The sequence below is a fragment of the Perognathus longimembris genome, chromosome 17, assembly GCF_023159225.1.
Source record: "Perognathus longimembris pacificus isolate PPM17 chromosome 17, ASM2315922v1, whole genome shotgun sequence".
In the NCBI taxonomy this organism is placed as follows: Eukaryota; Metazoa; Chordata; class Mammalia; order Rodentia; family Heteromyidae; genus Perognathus; species Perognathus longimembris.
The window spans coordinates 25,131,669-25,150,825 of NC_063177.1; the positions used below are offsets into that span (position 1 = coordinate 25,131,669).

At 39.7% G+C, this 19,157-nt stretch overlaps 1 protein-coding gene across 1 annotated transcript in view; it reads right to left on the minus strand.

Moving 5' to 3' along the window:
* The window catches only part of Aatf (apoptosis antagonizing transcription factor), a 93,923-nt gene that overhangs the window by 15,564 nt on the left and 59,202 nt on the right, over positions 1–19,157 (minus strand). Inside the window, exons 9-11 of the mRNA XM_048365124.1 lie at positions 16,928–16,995; positions 14,298–14,378; positions 8,670–8,741 (exon numbers count right to left, since the gene is read on the minus strand). Coding sequence (XP_048221081.1) covers positions 8,670–8,741; positions 14,298–14,378; positions 16,928–16,995 — 221 coding nt within the window. The remainder of the gene's footprint in view (positions 1–8,669; positions 8,742–14,297; positions 14,379–16,927; positions 16,996–19,157) is intronic.

The window sequence follows — 19,157 nt, forward strand, 5'->3', positions numbered from 1 at the left end:
GGACTCAGGGTCTGAGCACTGTCCCTGGCTTCTTTTTGCTCAAGGCTGGCACTCTACCCCTTGAGCCACAGCGCCACTTCTGGCCATTTTCTATATACATGGTGCTGGGGAATCGAACCCAGGGCTTCATATATACAAGGCAAGCACTCTTGCCACTAGGCTATATTCCCAGCCTCGTGGAAAGCATATTAATAATATATATGAATGACTAATCTAGATAAAGGTGAAAACCTTAGCTATTTGCCTACCCACTTTCAAGTTACTTAGCTGTGATAAAATACAATAGCTGTAAGATATTTTTGAAAAGCCAATAATAAAATCTTTAAAACAACAAATCCTTAAGAGAAATATTTACACTCAATTTAAAAATGTAAACAATTTGCAAAAACTAAAAAAAAAAAAAGACAGGAATATAAAATGGGCCCTGTTTAGGTTAAGGGTACTAAAGGAAGGTGGGAGGGTCAAAATATTTACATGTATGGAAACAGAATAATGAAGCTTGTTGAGATTGGCTCAGGCTGTAATCCTAGCTATTCAAGAGGCTGAGATCTGAGGATCACGGTTCAAAGCCAGCCCAGGCAGGAAAGTTTGTGAGACTCTTATCTCCAATTAACCGCCAGAAAACCACGTGTGGAGCTGTGTCTCAAAGTGGTAGAGCACTAGCCTTGGGCAAAAGAGCTCAGGGACAGCACCTAGGCCCTGAGTTCAAAGCTAAAAAAGAAAAAGGTAACTGTATGTGTAGACAGACATGTCAAAATGAAACATCCTAGTACAGCTAATTAATGCTAATTAAAAATGTAAAGCAAAACAAATAAAAAGAATATTAGAAATGCTTTGGGGGAAAAATATGCAAGCTTTTGAAGAAATGCTGAGAATGTGACTGCAGAAATGAGAACTTCTCTTTCCAGAAGATGTGATGCACTTTTCTCAGTCCACTGACTACCTGGAACCAAGACTTCAATCTGACAATATAAGTTCTCCAGAATAAGAAGCTTAGCAGAGAATCAGGAAAAAGAGAATAAACAATAGTAGCATTTTCTGGCACATGTCTTAGACTTGAACTTGAAAAATGTTTCTTTGTCCTTTGTAACATCACTAGAGGAAAGCCCCAAGTCTCCTTTCTCTGTGCTGGGCGCCATCTTTAATGATGATATATGGGGGGGGGGGGGCTTTTCCCTCAGCACTGCTGGGGGGGGGGGTCAAACACTGACAATGCCTGCTTGAGTATCAACAAGCAAATTATAAACTGTGTCAATCCGAGTTAATGCAAAGCTGTAATCCTCTTTAACAAGAGATCAAATCACTGCCATGAGTTATGTTTGTTCTGTAATCTGATAAGGAAGAGTGGGAACTGCTAATAAAAGAGTAATGGGCACCTTTAATGATGCTAGTAAAAGGTAGCACCAGTTAAAACATTGCTCTTGTTCCTGCCGATTAGATCAGTGTTGCATATTTGCCCAGACTTGTTTCACCTGTCAGAAACCTGTGTCTTTTTAGGAGATAAGAGGCCTCAGAGAAAACATCTGTATGTTAACCATACTTGCCTGGAGTTTTGAACCAGCAGACAGTGTGCTAAGGAGGGCACTTCTGGGTTATTACTGACAAGTTCTCAAATGCTGAGTGAGCTACAGCAGAGTATCTCACCATAATCTGCATATTTCTACCAAATGAAAGGGTACAGTAGGGAAGAGGAGGAAAAGATAGTTTAAGTAACCCCTAGATTGCCAACTGGAAGACAGGCATGTAACACAAAAGTGGCAGGTGTAGACAAATTGCCTATATAAACTCTATTATACGCAGGCACGCCAAGAACAGTGTGGCAGTGATGTTGACAAAGCCCTTTACAAGACCTGATTGCATTTTTACATTTCTTTTCTAAAACTCCAGATGTAAAACAATAACACTTTTGGTGCTTACTTGGTACTTAGCAAATGGTCCTCTCCTTTTTTAATGCTAGCAGTTTTACAAAAGGAGAGGGAGAGGTGGAATTCTTTGGTGGAAGAATATGGGTAAGACTGAAATCCTTGCTGTTTTTACTGGGAATATATGGTTGCCACATTTTGAATAAGAAAGCTACATAGAAAAAAACAATGAGCTACACATAGAAAGAATCAAGTTTGTCTGAGAACCCTTCCCTGAAGTAGCAGCAATGCATAAAAACCTCACAGAGTGAGCAAGCAAGAAATCCAAGAGTTCAAGACCTTTGTACTGGCCAAAAACAAAAAGAAAAAACAAAACAAGCACAAGCTGGGTGCTGGTGTGGCTCATGTCTGTAATCCTAGCTACTTAGGAGGCTGAGGATCAAGCTCAAAGCCAGCAGGGTAGTCCATGAAGCTCTCATCTCCAATTAAATGTCAACACAAAACAACAGAAGTACAGGAATGGCTCAAGGGGAAGAGTGCTAACCTTGAGCAAAATAAGCTCAGGGACAGTACCCAGGCCCTGAGTTCAAGCTCCAAGACCCCAGCCTCGCCCCCCCCCCCCCCCACACACACACACAAAAAAAAAAAAAAGGAAAAGAAAAAAAAAAAGGCACAAAAAAAATTTACCAGAATCAAGAGATAACCTATTTGTGGGTGACAGTGGGTCATGCCTCTAATCCTAGCTACTCAGGAAGCTGAGATCTGGATTACAGTTTGATTTCAGCCCAGGCAAAAAACTCCAGGAGACACCATCTCCAACTGACAAGCAAAATGCTGACCTAGAAGCATGGCTCAAGTGGTAGAATGCCTGCCATGAACAAGAAAGCTGAGTGAGGGGTTGGGGATTTCGTTCGGGGGAAGAGTGCTTGCCTAGCAAGTACAAGGCACTGAGTTCAGTCCTCAACACTAAAAACAAACAAACAAACAAAAAGATAAGAAAGTAAGAAAAGCAAGGTGAACAAAATGTTGACTGAATCTAAGATCCATTATATCACAAAGGAAGCAAATGATTGTGAGACAGAAAAAGAACCTACAGAATGGGAGAGAAATCTTTGCCAGCTATTCAATGCATAAAAGATTAATAACCAGATTATACAAAGAACTCAAGAGCTCAAAAAATTTAAACAATAAAAGGATAATAAAATTAATATATGAGCAAATAAATTGAACAGACCCTTCTCAGAAGAAGACATACAAATGGCCAATAAGTACATGAAATGTTCAATAACCTTAACCATAAATGAAATGTAAATCAAAACTACACTAAGATTCCATCTTGTCACAGTCAGAACAGCAATCAAGAAAATAAATAGGCTAGGTACTGGTGGTTCACACTTGTAATCCTAGCTACTATAAGATGAGGCCTGATGACTGAGGTTCAAAGCCAGCTCAGGCAGAATAGTCAGGGAGACTTCACCTTCAATTAGCCAGTATAAAGCAGGGATTCTAGAGGTATGACTTAAGTAATAGAGCACCAGCTGCAACCCAAAAAGCAAAATTGCTAACACCAGGCCCTGAGTTCATGCCCTGGTACCATCACAAAAAACAAATGGAAGGTAGTAAGGAAGGGAAGAAGGAAGGACAAATGCTGGTAGGGATACAAGAAAAAGAATCCTCATGCTCCATTGGCAGAAATGTAAACTAGTGCAACCATTATCAGTATAGGAGTTCCACAGAAAACTAAAAATAGACCTATTCAATATACCAGAAAAAATATTTATATACTTATGTTTTCTATAGTTCTGTTCACAGCAGCCAAATGTGAAATCAGCTGAGGTGACCATTCCTTATCCAATGAATGGATAAAGAAATTATGGTATATATTATACACCATGGAATATTACTCAGCCAGAGAAAAATGAAATGAGGTTATTTGTAGGAAAATGGGTGGATCTGGAGATTTTTCATGTTGAGTGAGATAAGGCAAACATGAAACACCAAATACAACATGTTTTTTCTCATCTGTGGAATACAATCTAAAATGATGAGGAGGATGGTGATGGTACAGTAGTGGTAATGGAGCATGAATATAAAAAGGGAACTATCTGAGAGATCAGCATGATACTGAGGGGTGAAGAGAATAACACACATAGCATAATGAAACCCACCAAATGCTATTTGAAAAAGTAGGGAAATAGGAGAGCAATAGGAATATGACAAAGACATGAATTTGTTCAAGGTACACTGTGTGCATGGATGGAAATATCACAATGAAACCCCATATTACAAATGTATGTTGACTCAAAAGTAATAATGACCAAGAAGAAAACCTTTAACATCAAAGTGAACAGCAACATGGAAAAACTCAGATGAACTCCATGACAGTGCTTTCTCCCTCCTCAATCCATTGCTGTCTGTGCAAACCACAAATATTCCCTGCCTCCTAGAAAAGATTACTGGAAGGCAAACAGTAGGTACTATGGGAACTGAGTGGCCAAGAGCCAAGAGTATCAAGCATTAAGCAGAGGCATTTTTAGGCTCACGGTGCTTCCCTTGCATGCAACTGGGGTTTCTTTGTGTTTGTCTCAATGCTGGAATGTTCATCAGACACAAAATAGAAATCATCTGTTTACCTCACACTGCAGAAGGTACAGACCTACTGGACCAACACATAGTCAATGCCAGGGACACATGAAACTTTCACTAACACAAGAGAATTGAAAGCATGCAAACAGTATCCAAAGTGTACCTACAAAAAATGCTCTCAAGGGCTGGGAATGTGGCCTAGTGGTAAAGTGCTCACCTCATATACATGAAGCCCTGGGTTCAATTCCTCAGCACCACATATATAGAAAAAGCTGGAAGTGGTGCTGTGGCTCAAGTGGTAGAGTGCTAGCCTTGAGCAAAAAGCCAAGGACAGTGCTCAGGCCCTGAGTTCAAGCCCCAGGACTGGCAAAAAACAAAACAAAACAATGCTCTCAAAAGGAAACTTGATAACCCAGGGACTCAATGAGGCTACTTTGCATTTTAAAAAGTTTCTTTTTTTTTTTATTTTGTCAGTTATGGGGCTTGAACTCAGGGCCTTAGCACTATCTGGGAGCTCTTTTGATCAAGGCTAGCACCGTACCACTTTGAGATATACTCCACTTCTAGTTTTGGAGTGACTAATTGGAGATAAGAGTCTTATGGACTTTGCTCCCAGTTTGAACCATGCTTCTCAGATCTCAGCCTCCTAAATAGTTAGGATTGTAGGTGTGAATTACCAGTGCCTGGCTAGAAGTTGTTTGCTTGTTTAATAACTGATCAGAAGAGAAACTTTTATACTATGGAAAAATAATTTGCATGAGCAAAAATTAAATAAGGTAGCCCCACACAGACTACTCCAAAGGAAAAACAAAGTGAACGTACCCCTGCCAGTCTAAAGATCTTTTTAAAGAGAGCACTTCTTCCGTACCAAAACTATCTTAATAATCATGTGTTAAAAATCTCTCTCATCTCCTTAACGATAGCTGCATCCTGTTTCGTTTTAATCCAATTCAACTAAAGCACCAATTTTATTGGCTAGAATTGTACAAGGGACATGGGAGATTCAAGGATAAGCACTTAAGATGCCCCATCCCGTTGGGTATTAATCTAATGTGGGCCTATTTGTGAACAATAAACTGGACCCTAAGAACCAATGGGGAATGGAAAACTGCTTTGAGTGTCACTAATATGAATATCTGAGAGCTGACACTTCTGCTCTGATTTTACAGGCTGAGACTGGAATCTAGGGTTCATGCAAGCTAGATAAGTGTTCTACCACTGAGCCACACTCCTAGTCCTTGAAAACTGAAACTTTTTGAGTATCAATATGGCATTCAGGGGCTGGGAATGTGGCTTAGTGGTAGAGTGCTTGCCTAGCATGCATGAAGCCATGGGTTTGATTCCTCAGCACCACATAAACAGAAAAAGCCGGAAATGGTACTGTGGCTTAAGTGGTAGAGTGCTAGCTTTGAGTAAAAGGAAGCCAGGAACAGTGCTCAGGCCCTGAGTTCTAAGCCCCAGGACTGGCAAAAAAAAAAAAAATCACACACATATATATACATATATATATATGGCATTCAGTTTGAATTTGGAGCATTTCTAATTTCAGACTGTCTTATTAGGGATGCTCAACTGGTAGGGTCTATGCAAATATTTAAAAATCTAGAAAATGCCAATCTAAATACTTCTGGTCTCAACCATTTTGGAAAAGGAATATTCAATTTGTTTATGTTTACTCAAAAATGGGATTATAATACAGACAAAATTGTATAGCCTACTTTTTCCACTTAACATTGCCATACTGTTCTATTCTATCTTTATTTTTTTAAAAAATTATTATAAAGGTGAGGTATAAAGGGGTTAAAGTTACATAAGTCAGGTAATGAGTACATTTCTTTTGGAACAGTGTCACCCTCTATTTTTTTCTCCTAGTTTTTCCCCTTCCTGCCTCCTTCCGCGCCTACTACATCTTTTAAATTATTTATAATTTCATTGAGCAATGTTGTCAGTAATGTAGCAAAACCTAATCTATTCACTTGAGGAAAAGTAGTATAGGGTGATACCAAATTTCTTTTTGGTATACAAAATTGGGTACAAAACAGAATGGTACTGCATTGTTTCCAACAGTAAGTCAGTGGGTTCTCAGTACCTATCCATGGCCAGCTGGTTCCAGGATATCCAACCCCAAGACATTAAAATCCACCAATGCTGCTGGGTGCCAGTGGCTCACACCTGTAATCCTAGCTACTCAAGAGGCTGAAATCTGAGGATCATGGTTGAAAGCCAGCCTAGGCAAGAAAATCTGTAAGTCTCTTATCTCTAATTAACCTCCAGAAAAGCCAGAAGTGGAGCTGTGGCTCAAGTTGTAGAGTGCTAACCTTGAGCACTATCAGGGATAGTGCCCAGGACGCCAAGCGCGCACACACATGCACACATGCACACACACACACACACACACACACACACAAAAAAAAAAGAGCCAGCAATAGCTACATACACATCTCCATAGCACTGAAGAACATGTGAGTCCAAAACAGATATGAACGGACTCATGACCACTCACAAGTTGCTTTATACTCAAAGTAATAAATAAACCAAATGAAAAATCATTAATTGTGCTTGCCCACATTTGCCAACCTAACACTTCAGGCAACAAGAAGAAAATTCTGATAGTTTGGAAATAAATCACCAAATAAAAGGTCATATACAGTTTAAAAGAGAAAGCTGACAAAACCCACATCTACCTATATCATCATCAATAATTTTACTTGATATTTACTTAAAAGTCTCTATCACAGCATTATTTATAACAATGACAATTAAAAACAATTGTGTCCAACTTTCAGTGAATGACTAAATTACATTAAAATATTGTATAGTTATATAATTTTTCAACTATTTTAATGACATAAAAATGCCATGTGTGGCATGAAGTACAAAATATTTACAGAATATAATTTCAGTTATAAGCACGAAAAAACAACCACAACAAAAACAACAACAACAAAAATAGATGCCAGTGGCTCATGCCTGTAATTCTAGCTATGCAGGAAGCTGAGATCTAAGGATTGCTAGCCCAGGCAGGAAAGTCCACAGGACTCTAACTTCCAAATGATCATCAAAAATCCAGAAGTAGAGCAGAGGTTCAAGTGGTAGAGCATTAATTAGCCTTGAGTACAAAACATTCAGGGACAGTGCCCAGAATCTAGTTCATGCCCTACAATTGGGACAGACACATAGGAACACACAGGAACACACACACAGGAACACACACACACACACATACACACACACACACGCATACACACACAAAAACAAACTGAAAGGCCCCATATTTACTGTTCCACACATAGCATAGATCTTGGCTTCTAAACATAATCATCCAGTAAAAACAAGGATACCTTCAAGAAGGGTGTATTCCAGTACCGGCACAGGAAAGATACATGATGAGCTTTGAACATCTTATGCCAGAGAGTAAAGAAGAATTCAAATAATGACTGGACCAAAAGGACACAAGTCAGCTTAAAAGGGTTTCACGTACTTGGGACATCTTTAGCACTATAAACATAATTCACTGAATAAAATAGGAATGCATACGAGTCTATACTCCTACAAATGAATCAATGAACGGTAAATAAATGCAGAAGGAGAATCTTCATTATAATAGAATGCCAATTAATAAATTGAGAAGACATACTTTTTCTGCATGCATTTCTATCATTTCAGCTTTAGGAGCATGTTCTTTTGTAAAACAAAACAAACAACAACAAAACCCACAATACTCAACTGCCTGGCTTTGCTCTACCCCCCATCCACGTGGGGGTACGGGCTAGCTGGGCCGTCCCCTCTTAAAGGCACAGCTGTCCCCAACACTCAACAACAATCTCAGCAAACACATTATATGTACACCTCTCCAGTAATGTCTACAACCATTCTGCAAAGAGCACATGTACACATCTCCAATGCACACAGCACACGTGATCTGTCCTGACCCTCTGCCCGAGAGGAAATCAGATGTCCTAGGCAGATGGACTAACAACATTAAAAACAACAAAGCAATACAGCAAAATGAATCATTACAGATGGCATTGAGATTTATGGAAATTGTTGATTTGGCTTTAGTAATTATGGGAGTGAAGAGATGAGACCAGGATCCTTGCTATGATACCAATGACAAATGGTTAACTGATAAGAAGAAACAAGAGGGTGACAGGCAGTAGAACAGGTCAATACCGGGCTGTCATGAAGCCATTTGAGACATATAATTAATCTATTACTTACCTGGCATCATCATTCATTGTAGTATGGTCAATAGGTGCCATGAAGCTCAGAAGCTTGCTAAGGACATGAAACCTAAATAAAGCAAGAAACACAAAGACAGCAACTTTAGAGGCCATTAACCTAGCAAAGGATACACATTCTATGAGTTTGCAAACCCAGAACTGATCATAGGGACACTTGGCTCCCAGTAAAATAGGGAAAATTCCACAGGCAATTACAACTCTATTTTTCCTTTATGTTGCAGGAAGAGTCTGATAAAAGCACATGGCAAATGATAGCAGTTCAAACAAAGATCCATCTATATCAGAGCTGAGGAAAAAGAGTACATATACTAATGCATTTAACATATGAATTTTAAACATTCCAGACAAGTCAGTGAGGACTTAACTATTCTATTTTCCTCTTACGTGTACATCATAATCATTTTTCATTACCATTAAAGCTATCCAGCACAGGCACTGGAGTAACAGCTGAGTGCAAGACCTCCCTAACATTACTTCTCACTTGCACCAGATCCCTGAGTAAGTTCTGAGTCAGAAAAGGCTCCTACAATTCTCCTCACACAAGCATCATCTCCTCACACAAGCGCCCCTGGGTCTTTCATTTCTCCATCTTTAGATGAAGGAGCACAAGTGAATTCAGAACAAGTTTAAATCTAAGACCTTTAGTTGAAGTGTTATAGAAATTAAAGTTATGTCACTAGATTTCTTGGCAATAAGTAAAAAGGACCGTGTGTGCACGCGCACGCGCCAGTACTGGGACTTGAAGTACAGGCCTTGTACTCTCCTTTTTTGCTCACAACTCACACTCTAACACTTAAGCCACACCTCCAGTTCTGGCTTTTTGCTGATTAATTGGAGATAAGAGTCTCAAGAATGTGCCTAGCCTGGCTTCAAACCACAATTCTCAGATCTCTGTCTCTTGCGTAGCAAGGATTACAGCTGAGACCCAGTGGCACTTGGCAAAAGGGTATTACTGTAATGTCTGACCAAATTATACCAAAGAACATTCAATGAGGTATCCCTGTCTTTCACTACCGTGGAAGACAAAAAAATGAAATTTTGCTCCATTTCCAGCATCTTGTGGTTGCTTAGAGATAAGAGTCTCACAGACTGGCCCCGACTGGCTCTGAACTGTGATCTTAAGATCTCAGCCTCCTGAGTGCTAGGATTACAGGTGTGAGCTGCCAGTGAGCACCCAGCCAGAAACCCTTTTACATCTACTAAATAATTTAATTCTCTATTGTACTACTTGTATATAATTCTTTCAAATATCATACTTTTCTCAACAAATGCATTTTACAATAACACTGAGATTTCCCTCAATCCAAGAGTAATAGAGGGCTGGGAATGGCCTAGTGGCAAGAGTACTTGCCTCGTATACATGAAGCCCTGGGTTCCCCAGCACCACATATATAGAAAACGGTCAGAAGTGGCGCTGTGGCTCAAGCGGCAGAGTGCTAGCCTTGAGCAAAAAGAAGCCAGGGACAGTGCTCAGGCCCTAAGTCCAAGGCCCAGGACTGGCCAAAAAAAAAAAAAAACCAAAAAAAAACCCAAACAAGAATAATAGAAAAAGTATAAATTCATCACACAAAAAACTGGAAAATAAAGCAAGTACACACACACACACACACACACACACACACACACACACACACACACACACCAGTTTCCTTCACCTTCAAACAACTGTTTTAGTTATATGTTAGTTATGTTAGTGATTCTCTTATTCCCTTCTCCTTGTGGGTCCTCCTCCCTCTCCTCTTTCCCTCTCTCCCACCCTCCTTTTGACAGTACTCTGGGGCTCTTGCTTGCTTGGCTTTTTCGCTCAGTGTTGTACCACTTAAGCCACAACTCCAGTCTAGCTTTTTGCTGGTTATTTTGGAGATGGAGTATTATAACCTTTTCTTCCCAGGCTGGCCTTAAACTGTAATCTACCACATCAATTCCCTGAGTAGCTAGCAATACAGGTGTGAGCAACCAGCGCTCGGTTCACACATGCACACATACTTTTGTACCCTAAAAGAAATATCTGAACAGCTACAGCACAATCCTAGTCTGAGTAGCTTATAACCTATAATGGCCTGTTATCATTTAAACTGTTTCCACAAGTAATGATAATCGATAATCTTTGCTGTAACTTTTTTTTTGGAAATTTTACCTTTCTAAATCCATCACAAACAAGAAGCTGACTGTCTGATAGGGGCTAGTATCAGTGATAGCAGCTGGGTTACTTACCTATTCTTCAAGTTTAAGTAAGGAAGTTACACATAATATTCTCATCTACCCTAGAATGCTTAGATTATTCCTTTAGGATGGGATTTACAGTGCCAAGATGTCACTTTGATTCTGTCTGTGCAACAAGTTAACAAACAGAGGTTAGAAGCATAGCCTTTGGAATCAGGCCAACTGCTTCAAATCCCAGTTTGCTACTTACTAGCTCATAACCCAGGGTAAGTTACTTATCTTCTCTAAGCACTTTACATAAATTAATTCATTTAATCTGCATAACAACCCTATGAGACGTGACTTCAATTATTGTACTAGTTTTACCGATGAGGAAATTAAAGCACAGAGATGCAAAGTAACTTGCTCAAAGTCTCAAGACTAGTAAATAGAAGAATCAGATTCCAAACCTTCAGTGTGGCTCCAGAGACTGTTCTTTCTATAAAGTACCTGATAGTGAGACTTATATAAACCTTAGTTATCACTAAAGCCATTAATAAGAATTCTTCTGATTCTGACCACACTGCCCACATTTGTGGTCACCCAGCAAGAACAGATGACAAAGCAAGCAAGCAAGTAAACCAATACAGTGACCTTATTTATTATTTTTATTTTTACTCTGCAATAAATTTAGGCTTATAGAAAAGTTGTAAAAAAAAAAAAGCGCAGGCAGCTTCCCCTATGGTTATAACTTATAAAATCATAGTGTAATCATCAAAATTAGGAAATTAACATTGGCATAATACTATTAACGACATTACAGACATCATTCAGTTTGCCAATTATCCCCTCCTTTCTTTTTTTGCCAAGATTCCACCTTAGACACCATATTGCGCTAATTATGCTTTCTCCTTAGCAGCATCAATTTATGATAATTCTTCATTCTTCCCTGTTTTTTCATTACCTTGAAACGTCTAGGGATGGGAAATGTTGTGATTTGAATTCAGGACCTTTCACTAGGCAGGCACTCTAGCACTTACTTGAGCCATGCCTCTAGCCCTTTCCTGCTCTATTTTTCAAATTTAGTTTCCTGTTTTTGCCCAGATTGTCTTGAGTCATAACCCTACCATTTATGCCTCCTGAATAGCTGGAATGACAGGTTGCATGCCATCACATCCGGCTTACTTGTTGAAATGATGTCTCACTACTTTTTGCTTTATTTTGCCAGTCCTGGGGCTTGGACTCAAGAGCTTGCACTGGCCCTGGCTTCCTTTTTGCTCAAAGCTAGCACTCTACCACTTGAGCCACAACGCCACTTCTGGCTTTTTGTTTATGTGGTGCTGAGGAACTGAACCTAGGGCTTCATGAATGCAAAGCTAGCACTCTACCACTAAGCCATATTCCCAGCCCATCTCACTACTTTTTGTTGGGCTGCTCTCAAACCTCAAGCCTCCTACTTTCCCAAGTAGCTAGGATTACAAGTGTGAGCCATCATAACTGGTCAATTTGATACTTCTGAAAAGTACTGGTCAGATTCTATATAATGTCTCAAAATTTGGATTTGAGTGATATTTTATTATGAGACTACATACAATTAGACATTCTGGACAAAAATACCACAAATGATGCTGTGTTTTATTACCATGAACAGAGAAATGCAAATATGACTTATTGAGAATTCTCCACTGTAGTTACTATTCTCTCCCTTATAACTGATCAATACCTTGTGACAATACTTGGAAACAATGCAACTATATCCTCAAACTTTTGCTCCCTGACTTTAGCATTTATTGGTGGTCTTGCCTGCAAAATTTACTGTTTGTTTTTTTTGTTTTTGGTGATTTTCTACTTTTCTCTTTACATTTAACTAGAAAGTTACATTACATACATAACCTTTAATGGCACACCAGCTGGTATCCAAAAGGCTTTTATTAAAGAGGTCAAAAAAGTAAAGGTTTAATGCAGTAATTCTACAGGCATTTCAAGTATGGAATGTCCCTTGGTTCTCAACTTCCACTGTAGCCAAGAGAACCTCAGGTGGAAAAAACGTGATCACAGAGGAAATGGCCCTGCCCTAATTAACTCCTGAGACACTGAATACTTCCAGTCCTTGTGAGGCAGTCTCCTGCATTTACTGCTTCACTTTCTCCTATTCCCCTACTAGATGACCATTATTCCTCAGTATTTTAATAGATTCCTCCCCCTTCTTCTGTCTGCTTTATGTAGGGTGATATTCTCATGCTTTTATTCTTGTCATGCTATAAGCTTCCAATTATCTATATCCTTTTCTTGATTCAAAAATCTGCAAACCAGCCAGGAACAAGTGGCTCACACCTATAATCCTAGCTACCCAGGAGGCTGAGATCTGAGAACTGTGGCTTGAAGTCAGCTAGGGCAGGAAAGTCCATGAGACTCTTATCTCTAATTAAACACCAGAAAAGCCAGAAGTGGAACCATGGCTCAAGTGGTAGAGCACCAGCCTGGAGTAAAAAAGCAAAGCAAGAACATGAGGCCCACATTCAAGCCTCAGTACCAGCACACAAAAAAAATTCTGTAAACTTGGTCTTCTGAAGTTCAATATAAGTCAAATTCAATAAATTCAATGTGTTCTGAAACAGGACCCACTCTCTTCCTCAAAATAGATTTTCTCCTTGAAGCACACATGTAGCAATGAATAATACAAACTCTTTCTGTTCCCTCTGAAACAGTAGGAGTCATTCCAACCTCCTCACTGTCTTTTTACCTGATCTGAAGAATGAACTGTTATTTGCTCAAAGCCAGTGGCTTACTCCCGTAATCCTACTTGTTCTGGAGGCTGAGATCTGAGGATCACAGTCCAAAGCCAGCCAGGCAGGAAAGTCCATGAGACTCTTATCTACAATTAACCACCAAAAAGCCAAAAGTGGAGCTGTGGCCTTGGATCAAATAAGCTCAAAGACAGTGTACAGACCCTGAGTTCAAGCCCCAGGGCCCGGACACACATACACATACACACAATGTTATCAGGGATATAAATCTAAGATTATATTAAGGATAGCTCCTGTTTGTACCCTCAGAAGACTGCAAGAGCTCAGAGAGTGGAGTTTTCCTACATTCAGAGCCTACTTTCTCATACATGTCTTATTTCTCATCTCCTTTGAGCATGATGTTAACATTCTCTGGAGTCCTTCCTTCATTTATGTCATTTTCAAATTAAAATACTTTCAACTATCATGCCTTTGTTTCCCTATTATTTCTCTTTTCAAGAAATACTGTATTTCATACGTTCATTCACAATGGTAGAAAAAAATTGAATAAAACATTTTAAGTTTTAAAAAGCTAAGTAAAAGGAAGAAATGCTTGAATATCATTTTGTTGTTTTTCTGATCCTTAAAAACAGAATCATCAGGAAGAGAAAAATGACATAATCAAAATTTAAGAGAAGACATACATTATATCATGATAATTTCCCCCCCAAACTCACCGTAGTTTCCTTCCTTTGCTGGCTTTCCTATCTACCTTCTTGCGGATCTTGCTTCGCAGCTTCTGGATTGCAAGCCACTGCCTGGGAATTTCACAAGCAATGTTATGCATCATCACAGGCAGAAATAAGTTACACATATTGACAAATTGGAATTTTCCTCACTATCAACCCTGCAGAAGGAAATCATCAACCTATACTAAATTCCTTACGATAGTCTGGGGCCAAAGTGGCTATAATCAATTGAAGAGGATTTGTACAATGGTAAAAAAACAAATGGCAGCTGCAAAATTCTACAGCAAATTTGGTTAACAATGCTCTTTAGTGTTTGGAGCTGCTGTGACAAGCACTAAATCCACCAGTCTGCAGGAAGCCCATCGAACTGAAAAGGGCTGCTAATTCTTCAGGTCTGCCTCATATTCTCTTATTAACTGCAACTAACTGCTGGTTGGTTCGAACACATGAATTCTTTAACTTTTATTCCCCCTTTTGTAAAACTGAGTGCTTTTTCTTCTACTTTTCCCCCCTAGGGCTTAGACTCAGGGCCTGAGCACTGTCCCTGGCTTCTTTTTTGCTCAAGGCTAACACTCTGCCACTACAGCCACAGCGCCACTTTTGTTTTTTTCTGTGTATGTGGGGCTGAGGAATCAAACCCAGGGCTTCATGCATGCTAGGCAAGAACTCTAATACTAAGCCACATTCCCAGACCTTCTTCTACTTTCTAACTTTTTATTTTTAAAAGTAACTTATCAACCACTGACAGGAGGGTTTGTTTTTAGGGGGATGTGGTACTAGAGTTTGAATTCAGGGCCTGGGCTTGCTAGGTTCTACCCACTTGAGTCCAGCCTTTTTTATTTTATTTTTCAGATAGGGTTCCACTATGTATGGAGGTATGTTTGCTTGTTTGTTTTGCCTAGAGCCAGTCACGGACTGCAAGCCTGCTACCTACACCTCCCACACAACTGGGTATATGCCATCACTACTCAGTTCATTTGTTGGATAGGGCCTTGCCCTTTTTGCCAGGCTCAATCAGTGATCCCTCTGATCTCTATCTCCCAAAGTAACTAAGATTATATATGTGAGCCACCATACCAGCCTGGCCTGACACTAGTTTTACAGTCATTTATTTAATTTTCATTTCATTTAAATTTTCAGCACATGCTGATAAAAGGACTCTTTCCCCTCTTAAAATTTAACTTCCATACCATTATTCACCAAAAAGTACATAGCAGTATTTACTATTAAATATGCTGTCTTCAAGTTTCCCAGATTGTCTCAATTTTAAAGCTAGTTCATTTGGATCAGGTGCCACAAATGAATTGTAGATTCTGCAGTCATTTTATTTGAAGAAATTCATTTTTCAAGTGAGGAGTACCAAGCTAAGAAAATCTTGGCAGATTGCTACCACAATCAAATGTGGGGAAAGGAGGAAGAAGTTGAGAAACAGCAAGCAGCTCATCATCTCACCTGATTTACACAATGAAAACTCAACATCAGAAAAAAAAAATCTAGGGAAATCCAATTACTGTAATCTTAATATAATCTTAATTACCATAATCTATTTTATTGTAAAGTCAGATAAATGTACAATATAATCACCACTTAAATGCAATTTGCTCCATCACATTAAATTGATGGCGAACAGCCTCTACAACATTCCAGAGATACATGAAATATCAACAACATCCAACCTTAAAATTCAAATAATATTCTACTCAAATAAGATTATTTCATCAACTGAAAATTTCTCATTGCTCTCAAAATGCCGCTCTACCCAGAATCCCATCTTTGGCACTTGCAGCTTTTGTTTCCTTTCATGCTCTTGCAAATTATGGCTCATGGCTATTGAAATGTACACTATTTGTTAGGTAGTACTCTAAATGCCCTTTTTATTTTCCAACCACAGGAAGAAGCATACACACAAGAGCCTTCTCTGCTACTATGCATTCTATCCTGACATCTGGGAAATGCTGCCACGTTCCATTTCCAATTGTACTGAAGCTTTTCCTGAAAGGGTGGTGGTCTGAACTGGGGCAGACTAACAAAGCAGATTTGACTCTTTGCAAGGAACCTGTTGTATACACTGCCACAGCTGAGAGCAGTTTAGGGGACAGTTCTTTATTCACTGGTCTGCAGAATGATATGGATACAATCACAACCCACATGCAGAACAAAAAGCCTAAGAGGGACTTTAAGACAATGTAGGATAAACAATCACTTTGTCTTTCTAGCTCTTATTATCTTGCTTAACTTGGATAATTATAGGACCAATCACTGCCTTAGAGTCAGAATTAAAGAGACTCAAAGGGAGACACATATAGGTTGTTCTTATGAGTAGAAAACTACATTTAAGCCAGGTGTTGTAGTTCATGCCTAAAACTCTCTATGCAGGAGGCAAAGATTCAATGGATCCGTTTTGAGGCCAGCAGGGGCAGAAAAGTTCACTACACTACATCTCCAAAACGACCAGTAAAAAGCAGTACTGGATGGGTGGCTCAAGTGGTAAAGCACCTGCTAGCAAGTGTGAGGCTCTGTGTTTAAACCTCAGCACTCCAAAACAAAAAATACATACAGTATACATACAGTACATGTACACACACACACACACACACACACACACACATCTAAATTACCTTCCCATAGCCACCTGATCATTGGGATCCAAGGAGCTGGTCTTCCGTTCTATGAGTTCTCGAAGGAGCTAGGGGAAAGAAAAGCAACTGATTTATTTATCGTCTCCAAGCACCAACTGACTTTAAAAGAGCACAGAAGGAATTCTGAATGGCACAGTGACAGCTCTTAAACTACAATCAATAAAGGACAAGCCAGTGGCAAGAGCATGGCTGAATTTCCATTAACCCTTTCATACTTATACACCTTTACACGGACGCATACCAGTAGCTGAAAACAGAAGTCCATACTGAAGACTTAGTGTACTGTAATTCATTTCAAATGGATCAATGTGTGTGCAACATTCCTTCCATTGTTTTTATGATTAGTTTTGTCCACCCTACATATATCAATAAAGAATCTTTAAAAGGTCAGGTGGGAAGTGCTATGTGGCAAAAAGGAAAATGTATCAACTTCCCAGCCATAGGATAATGGTGCATGAACTATAACCTTCAGGAGTCAGGAAGATCTTCAGGCAAAAGTCTTGACTGCAGTTAAGAGTGTGCAATCCAAGGGGCTGGGAATATGGCCTAGTGGTAGAGTGCTTGCCTCCTATACACGAAGCCCTGGGTTTGGTTCCTCAGGACCACATATACAGAAAAGGCCAGAAGTGATGCTGTGGCTCAAGTGGCAGAGTGCTAGCCTTGAGCAAAAAGAAGACAGGGACAGTGCTCAGGCCCTGAGTCCAAGCCCCAGGACTGGCAAAAAAAAAAAAAAAAAAAAGATCGGAAGTGGTGCTGTGGCTCAAAGTGGAATAGTGCTAGCCTTGAGCAAAAGAGTTCAGGGACAGTGCTTAGGCTCCAAGTTCAAGCACCATGACAAAACAAAAAGAAGGGGCTGGGGATATGGCTGCTGCTCTCCCATGCTAGCTATCAGTGATGTAACCAGACATGACACTAACACACTTACAGTCACAAAAAGCTTAAGAGAGCTGGGCATCCATAGCTCATGCCTGTAATCCTAGCTACTTAGGAGGCTGAAATCTGAGAATGCAGTTCAAAGCCAGCTCAGGCAGAAAAGTCCCTGTGAGACTCTTATCTCCAATTAACCACTTAAAAATCGGAAGTGGTGGGCTGGGGATATGGCCTAGTGGCAAGAGTGCCTGCCTCATATACATGAGGTCCTGGGTTCAATTCCCCAGCACCACATATACAGAAAACGGCCAGAAGTGGCGCTGTGGCTCAAGTGGCAGAGTGCTAGCCTTGAGCAAAAAGAAGCCAGGGACAGTGCTCAGGCCCTGAGTCCAAGCCCCAGGACTGGCAAAAAAAAAAAAAAAAAAAGATCAGAAGTGGTGCTGTGGCTCAAAGTGGAATAGTACTAGCCTTGAGCAAAAGAGTTCAGGGACAGTGCTTAGGCTCCAAGTTCAAGCACCATGACAAAACAAAAAGAAGGGGCTGGGGATATGGCCTAGTGGCAAGAGTGCCTGCCTCATATACATGAGGCCCTGGGTTCGATTCCCCAGCACCACATATACAGAAAATGGCCAGAAGTGGCGCTGTGGCTCAAGTGGCAGAGTGCTAGCCTTGAGCAAAAAGAAGCCAGGGACAGTGCTCAGGCCCTGAGTCCAAGCCCCAGGACTGGCAAAAAAAAAAAAAAGAAAGAAAAGAAAAATAAGAGGAAACCAAAATAAAGCCATTTGTGTTCACTGCAAGTACAACACAAACAGGCTCTTCTACAAATAACTCCACAGAAACTCTAAATTATTTTCTACTGTTCTTTTAATCCCAGGCACTCTTACTACATACAATCAAAAACTAAATCTGTGTCCTTTTCACAGATTTAGGAATTTGCATGGGACCCTCAAGTCCTAGGTGAAAAGAAGCAATCAAATTTAAAGTCAACATTGAAGGAGGAGAATTGTAAGTTACAAAACTAACAAAACTAGATATCATCTCTCTTCTACAAGTGCTGTATGCAAAGATATAGTAAGAGGTTAAAATTCCAAAAATTGAAGAGAAATCTAAGGAGGAAAACTAAAATAAACGCATTTTTGCTAATCATCCATCAGTAATATAGGTCTGACTTTAAAACTTGTTCTTTCCCCCAAATAAGCAATTATTTTTTAGGTAAAGGATAGCAGCACTATAGATATTTCACTAAACTAAACAGCTGAAGCTTGTGGGAATAGAGAAAAAAAATACCTATGAAAGTAGGTTACTTTCTAATTTTCACTTGTTTATATAAGTAGGCACT